This window comes from Thamnophis sirtalis, unplaced genomic scaffold, assembly GCF_051295495.1.
Source record: "Thamnophis sirtalis isolate CommonGarterSnake01/CBP01778 unplaced genomic scaffold, rThaSir2_p1.2 scaffold_43, whole genome shotgun sequence".
NCBI lineage: Eukaryota > Metazoa > Chordata > Lepidosauria > Squamata > Natricidae > Thamnophis > Thamnophis sirtalis.
In genome coordinates, this window is record NW_028261423.1 from 140001 (window position 1) to 147924 (window position 7924).

The window sequence follows — 7924 nt, forward strand, 5'->3', positions numbered from 1 at the left end:
ATCCCCCCCCCCATTATTCTCGCCTGGGATAAAGGAGGGTGCAGAAGAATTCCCGTTCGTGCATGCCAGCTTCATCGGGAAGTTGTGATTGCAAAGTGTGTGTTTGTGTTTTGCCCCTCCCTTTTTCCCAGCCCAATGTCTTCGGTCACCCTGATGGCCAAAGGAGAAAGGAAGAGGCAGTCCTAGACTTACAACGGTCTGTTTAGTGACCGTTTGAAGTTACAAGGACACTGAAAGGTTGAGTGCATGATGTGTCTTTTAACTTGCTTCTTCTCTCTATTTTAATTTTTTTTTTTTAGTATTCTTTTTAGAGTTGTTTTTATGTAAGCTGCCCGGAGTCCTTCGGGATTGGGCGGCATATAAATTCATTAAACTTTGAAACTTTGAAAAAGGAACTTGGGACCATTTTCCATACTTAGGACTGTTCCAGGTGGCCGCGAAGAAAAACCAGCAGCTCCCCCCCCCCCCAAAATTAGGAATGCTCCCTGCGCTGACAATGCTCCCGTTGCTTACCTGTTGCTCAGAAACCACTGCTACAAGCTTTTGTGTGTGTTTTCATTCTGCCAATCACCTCCACTAGACCGATTAGATCCCACAGATTAGGCCTCCTCCGAATTCCATCCGCCGGCCAGTGTCGACTGGCGACTACCCGGAGGAGAGCCTTCTCTGTGGCTGCTCCGACCCTCTGGAACGAGCTCCCCGTGGAGATTCGAACCCTCACCACCCTCTAGGCCTTCTGCAAAGCCCTTAAAACCTGGCTGTTCCGACAGGCCTGGGGCTAAAGAGCTGTTGCCCCCCGTCTCGAATTGGTATGACTGTTGTGTTTTAATTATGTATTGTTGTTTATGTCGTTTTAAATTCTTGTTTGTATCCCCCTTTCCTGGTTGAGTTGTGAGCCGCCCTGAGTCCCCTTCGGGGGGAAAAGGGCAGCATATAAATAAAATCAACATCAACATCAACATTCGAGAGGGCATTTATAATCCTAATAGGTTTATAAATCTATTAGGAAATCTTGGCTAAATAGAATTCACATCGCCAGGGGCTGGATGCTATTTGCATTTTTTTAAAAAAAAGAAAAGTAAGTTGTCAATGCTTACATTGCCCCAGATGAATAAAATTTCAAATGCAAAAAAGAAAAAAAGAAAAAGGAATTCTACCTGCGCCGACGTCCTTGGTCGCGCGGGAACCTCCCGCCTCCCACCCCCCCCACCCCAACCCGCGAATTCATCTCTGCTTTCCTTCTGCAGATGAAGAAGATCCGGACCATCACGACAAAGAGCAACTCCATCCGCCAGGGGAGGAGCAAGACGCTGCCCGTCTCCATGAACGGGAAGGATGACGATTTATGGTGCACCGAGTTGGAAAAGTGAGGAGTGGGCAGGGCGAGGGAACTCGTGACGGGGAGGAGGGAGGAAAGGGGTGGGAAAACACGCCAGTCCTGGGATGGCTCCCATATGGAATAGAATAGAATTTTATTATTTGTATGCCGCCCTTCTCCGGGAGGACTCAGGACGGCGAACAATTCAAGGGGGAAAAAAGGGGAACATAAAAAACTGTCAACACCTCTCCATTAATTAATTAGGAAAGAAAGACCACAAGACACCATGTGTGGAAATCAAGTGTACTTTTACTAATTAAGAATGATTAAAGGCATAGCGAAGCGAAGTCTGATTATTTAGGCGCGAAAGCAATTGATATATAGAATAGCCCATTCCCCACCCCTTGGCATCACAGTTCCAGAGGCGGGGGCTCCTGACCCTCTCCTCGGAGATTAGGCAGTGGGGCTAATGGACTGTTCTCCCCACAGGATCTTTGGCTTCCCCCTCCACTACACCGACGTGTCCAACATGGGCCGCCTGGCACGTCAGAAGCTGCTTGGGAGGTCCTGGAGTGTCCCCGTCATCCGCCATCTCTTTGCCCCCCTGAAGGATTATTTCTCCTGCGATTAGGCCGCGGGGGGCCCTGCGGTCTCCCGGGTGGAAGGAGAAGAGCCGAGCCCCCCCCTCCCCGTGAAGGAGACCTTCTCCGCAGGAAAAAATCCTTCCCATCCATGACTTTTCTTCCAAGTTCGCCAGACTTTTTGCGTTCCCGTTGTGCCAAAAAAAAAACACCAAACCAAACCAAAACACCGCAAAACCAACACAGATTTTGGGGGAGCCGCAGAGAGGTAGCATCCCCCCCCCCTCGTCGTGAGCGGATGGGGAAACGGAGGCTCCTCGAACGAAGAGTCCTTTTCCCACCAGCCGCCAGCACCAAAGCGAAAACTTGAAAACGGGGAAACTGTAGGATGCAATTCCGAAGTGCTCCGTCCGTCTGTAGCAATGAGCCAGTTTGACTTGGGTTTCTCTCCCGCTGTTCACACTTGGGTGTGTGTGGTGTGTAGGGAGATAAAGTAGGAACGTTTATTTTTTTTTTCTTTTTCAACTTTTGTTTTAAAGAACGTAAAACTTTGGGGGGGTGGGGTGGGGGAATAGACTTTTATACAGCCATTTTGCAGCCGGATGTGAAAATTCCTAGAGAGGAAAAACTTCCTAGAGAGGAATTTGGGGCTGGATGCAAAGCAGGAGATAATCCTACTACAAGGAGCCAAAATGGGGGTGGCGGGGGGGGGGGGGAAGATAAAAAAAAATGAACCGTGCCATACGCTGTTATACTTTTAAAATTACACAATGCCTTTAAATGCAGAGAAAAGTGCACTGGGGGGGGGGAGTATTTTGAGTGCAAAGAACCCATTTCAATATTCGCTGGGTGTTTCTTATTTTTAAAAAGAGTTTTGCGAAGAGTATTTGCACCACCAAGGTCCTTTCAGAGGCAGGGAAATTCCCAGCGGGCAGAAACCCACCACATTCCCCCCCCCACCCCGGAAAAAAGACAATCTGCAAATGTTTACCGTGGTTTAAAAGCTGCTACGAGATTCTCAACCCTCTAGCTGCCTTTCCGTGCTTGGAGACCCTCCATCATGGACTTCAATCCTCACCGATGCTGCTATTTTTAATCTTGTTTGAATGTTTTCCTTGGCTGTCCGTTCTTCGAACCGTGATTTCAATAGACCAGGATAAGGCTTGGGTGGGATGGAAGCCATTCCCTGGGGGAGGGGAGGGGGGGATAAAGGCACTGGAGATTTTGAAGGGTCTTTCTGCTCGCTCGTTTCCTAATCCGAAACTTTGCCATGATTTTGGCAATCGGCGTTCCCACGTTCGCCTCGGTGGGCAGGTAGCTGAGCCTCACTTGATGCCTTACTCCAGACTTCCCGGTGTTTGTATGAACCAAAACCAGGAAAATCGTTGCAGGAGACAAGTTGCAAAACTTTTTGTTCTCTGTCCAAAAAAACCCAGATTATTATTATTTTTCCTCTCCGGATGACGCAAACCCTCTTTTGACACACGGGCAGAAACAAGGGTGCCCGTGTGGTTCTTGAACCAGCTTCCAACTTGCCATCTGAGATTAGGGGGTGGGGGCGGCAGCGGGGGGTTGGCTTGGATGTCGAGATTGCCAAAATTCCTCGGGGAACCACAAGCCTTTGGATTGCAGAGGTTCGAACTGTTAAGGAAACTTTTTCTTAAGTCGTCCGCAGAGGAAATTCGGAATATTGTCCACTGCTCCAGTTCGGTAACATTTTTTCCCCTGCGGGCAAATGGGCGCTGTTGGGTGTGTGTGTGTGTGTCTCTCCTTTACTTTTCCTTGTCAGTATTTGAGGTTGCCAAAGGAATGCCACTCCTCATTATCTGACGACGCAGTTCCAGACGGTGTTGCCTCAATGGGGAGCGTGCAAAAGGCATCCAGCTCTCGTCAGTTCTGTGCCAAGAGGATTGCCCACGACTGGCTCTCTGCCCGCCTCTTTTGCCAGTCTTCCCTTTGCCCAATGCCTGCTGGCAATCCTCCTGCAGCTGCAGGGATCCCAATGGATCCTACTCCGATAGGAATGACGAATGTCTCAGGGACGATCAAGTGCCACTCGAAACGGAGGCCAGGAATTTCAGAAGGGAGAGATTCCTTTCAGTGTGTCGCGTTTCTGAGCCACCCAAATCCCTGCCCGAATTGGGTGGAAGTGTGTTTTTGTGAATCCGTGTGCGTGCGGTGGGCGATAACCTCCGGAATGTGAGACAATCATTACTGTATTTTATCTTAGGCGTGTCTGCTGGTTTGTGAACTGAATCCCATGAATGAAGTTTGCATGGCACAAAGTCAAGGGGGAATTTTGCAGCCCCCCCCAACTTGGGGGGGGCTGTTCAGGGCATGGGGGTGAAAGCGTGGGTGCTTGTAACTAGCCATTTGATGTGCCTTCTCCTTGCCTCTCCTCTTTCACCCCCCCCTTTGAAGAGTGTAGCAAATCTTCCACGTTTATAGTCTCCGGCAGGATTTTCTATTGGAACCCTTCAGGTTTTCAAGACAATATTAAAAATAAATAATTCTTGCGTCCCCAAAATGTAGCGCTCTTTTACGGCATTTTTAAGGGGGAACATTTCAGAAATGTCATTTCCAGGATGTTCAAAGGGCCTCTTACGTTGGTGCTATTTTTTTTTAAAAATACTTTTCTAACGTCAAAATGTGCTTTTATATACTCTTTTTTTTTAAAAAAATAAAACTTATCTTTCTTTCTTTCTTTCCTTCCTCTTTTTTTTTTTTAAAAAGAGCTTCACGGGACTGAAGCTCGACCCCCCCCCCAAAAGGACGGCTGCAAGTGAGCCTTAGTGAGTGGGGGGCGGGGGGGGGAGGAACCCCTCACTTTTTTTCCCCTTTGGTCTTCTTAGTGCTGGAGAGGAAACGGTTTTGACACAAGGTTTGCCTTAAACATTTATCACGGTTTAATTAAAGTCAGTGTTCTTCTATAACAGAGCATGGCCTGTTGTTTTTATTTTGGCGTGGGGGGGCGTTGTATTCGTAAACAGCCCAGCAGATACAGAGTGGTGGGTTGTGCAACCACTTTTGAAGATAGATGAGGTTAAAGCGTGACTAAAACTGGCAACTTTACGAGGTGTGGACTTCAACTCCCAGAATTCCCGAGCCAGCGGCTGGCTCGGGAATTCTGGGAGTTGAAGTCCCACACCTCGTAAAGTTGTCCTAGCTGTGTCAGAGTTTGTTACAACAATCACATCCAGAAAGCACACACAGGATTCATTATTTTCTCTTTACATATAACACGTGAAATAAGTATACAATACCCAAAACAGGTTTTTCCCAACATGGTAGCAATTAGAAGCAAACACAGGCAGAGGAAGAGAACAGTTTCAGTTCAGAGTAGCAGATTGGCCTTTTTTGAGCTCAGCACAGACTCAGAGCTCCAGAGCTAAGCCGTGCCCTGGCTCCTAGCTGCCTCGTTGCTCACACAGCAAATACTGTTTCAGTTTCCAAACAGCCCTCATTGGCTGACTTAGTTACTAAGCCCTATTCCAGTTCATGAATACTGAACTGACAAGGTGTTTATCTCTTGCTTAGGGGACAGCATTGCCCAATCCTATCCTTCCTAAATTTGCGTTATGAGGCCTTTACTAACGTCCACTTTTTTCTTCAGTGGGTGGAAAGGATGCAATTTCGGTGGAATGAGGTCTCTTTCCCCATCTGTGATTTGCAGCTTTAAAAGGGCCTCCTCCGGTCCATTTTAGGGGTTTGAGAAGGGCTGCAGGCAGGGATTTGAGAAGGGCGCTGCGTATTGAATATAGAATATTGGCCAAGTGAGGTTAGACACACAAGGAAGTAGTTTCCGGTACATAAGATCTCCGTGTTGCATGCAAAAAACAACAAGAGTAATTCTGCACCTGAAATACTGCATCCAGTTTTGCTCACACTCCTAAAAAATGATGCTGAGAGGCTGTTGGTTTGAGTTCCGAGCTGGGCAATATGGTTGCAAACATTTCGCCGCCATTTTTGGAGACCTCATCAGTACGTTTTGAGTTGACAAGAACCCAACTCAAAATGCAATGATGATTTCTCCTCCAATGGTGGGTGACGAAACAGTTTGCAACAAAGATCGGAGCTCGAACCAACAGCCAAGCTGCTAATAGTCAAACGCATTTCAGATGTTGAGACTTTGGGAAAAAGAGCAACGAAGATGATTAAGGGCCTGGAGACTTAACACATATGAAGAACGGTTGCAGGATTTGGGTTTGACTAGTCTAGGAGGGATATGGTAGCAATATTTTATTATTTGAGGGGCTGCCACAAAGAAGAGTGAGTTAATTTATTTTCCAAAGCACCGGAGGGCAAGGCAAGAAAACAAAGGATGGAAATTAATCAAGGAGAGAAGCAACTTGGAATGAAGGAGAAACTTCCTAACAGTGTGGGCAATTAACCAGTGGAACTGCTTGCCTCTAGAAGTTGTGGGTGCTTCATCCCTGGAGATTTTTTAAGAGGAGTTTGGACAGCCATTTGTTTGGAATTTGGGATGGACTAGAAGACCTCCAAGGTCCCTTCCAACTCTTTGTTATTCTGTTCTCTTAGTTTAATGAAAAGGAGGAGGGGGGGGGAACACGATAGCATCTTCCAATATTTGAGGGGCTGCCACAGAAAAGAGGAGGGGGGCAACCTATTCTCCAAAGCACCCGAAGGCAGGAAGAGAAGCAACGGATGGAAACTAATCAAGGAGAGTAGCAACTTGGAATGAAGGAGAAACTTCCTAACAGTGTGGACAATTAACCAGTGGAACTGCTTGCCTCTAGAAGTTCTATATGTTCATTCACTGGATGTTTTCAAGAAGAAGTGACTGGGGAATCACTTGTCTGAAATGGTGTAGAGTATCCTGCTTGAGAAGGGCTGGCCTAGAAGACCTCCAAGGTGTGTTCCAACTCTACTCTGATTCTAATAATAACCATGATGATACAGAGCCAATCAGAGAAAGTAGTAGCAAGGATGAGAAGATAATAGTAACGCAGCCCTACTACAGGGGTAACTATCCTTGGGAATAAGACAGTGCTGTGGGAATTAGGTGTTGACAGAGTGATGGCACAAGGGAACAAATTGTTTTGGTGTGTAATGCCCAAATCATAGATGACACCAAGCTATTCAGGACAGGAAAGAATTAGGGAGTGGGGAATTCTTCAACGTGTGTGTGTGTATGTGTGTGTGTGTCTGTGTTCCTTTTACTCCTGTAGGAAGTTAAAAACCCACCCCTCTCCTAGAAAAAATGAAATATCCTGGGAAATATTGAAAAAGGCGGAATATTATAATTTTCCTGGATCAGAAATGGAGAAACATGCTTTTAGGCAGGAAGCAGACTCGCTCTTAATAGCCCCCCCCCACCTTTGTCAATGGGCTATTAAAAGGCCCGGGGGTCAGTCTATTCTACATAACAAAGATCTCCCTCTTCAGCTCAAGGGTGATCGGATTAACATGCATGGAAAAATTCAAAAGAGCTGCTTGTTTGTTCAACAAGCTGAATCTAATCAAAATGAATTTCAACGTAAATTCAAAATAAGGCAATTTCGGCTAAGTGAGCATTAAGCAAAACCATCCTTTGGAAAAAAAAAATGCAAACTTGGTTTGGTTTAAATTGCGGGGTTTATTTTCACCCCGTGGCCAAAGAGCTTAATATGTGACAGGAGGATAACTAAGGGTAAATAACCCAAAGGATTTGGATTTAATGCCCAGATTTAACCCTCTTAAAAAGTATCTTTGCAATCAAACGGCCTTCTCTGCCCTCTCAGCCTCCAAGAAAATGAGCCGGGGGGAAAGAACACCTTGGCAAGGCAAGGCCTCTCTAGCACAGAACTCACTGCCCCGGCAGCGGCAGCCCAGCGGAAGCCTCCAAACCTCGATTGGCCCGGCCACGCCCACTCCCGCTAGCGCCGCCAATGAGAACGGGAGCTGATCAAGAGTTGCCCGGCCTTTTCCGGCCTGAAGGCCGATATGAGGGCAGGACGGGTCTGAGGGGCGGCCAGCGTTAACATTAGTAATAGTTTACAATCGTAATACTTTATTTCATTTAATA

At 46.9% G+C, this 7924-nt stretch overlaps 1 protein-coding gene across 1 annotated transcript in view; it reads left to right on the forward strand.

The window, feature by feature from the left end:
• The window catches only part of DNMT3B (DNA methyltransferase 3 beta), a 46853-nt gene extending 44845 nt beyond the window's left edge, over positions 1 to 2008 (forward strand). The window contains exons 20-21 of the mRNA XM_087703176.1: positions 1248 to 1366; positions 1808 to 2008. Coding sequence (XP_087559302.1) covers positions 1248 to 1366; positions 1808 to 1949 — 261 coding nt within the window. The 3' untranslated portion in view covers positions 1950 to 2008. The remainder of the gene's footprint in view (positions 1 to 1247; positions 1367 to 1807) is intronic.
• The last annotated feature ends 5916 nt before the right edge of the window (positions 2009 to 7924 follow it).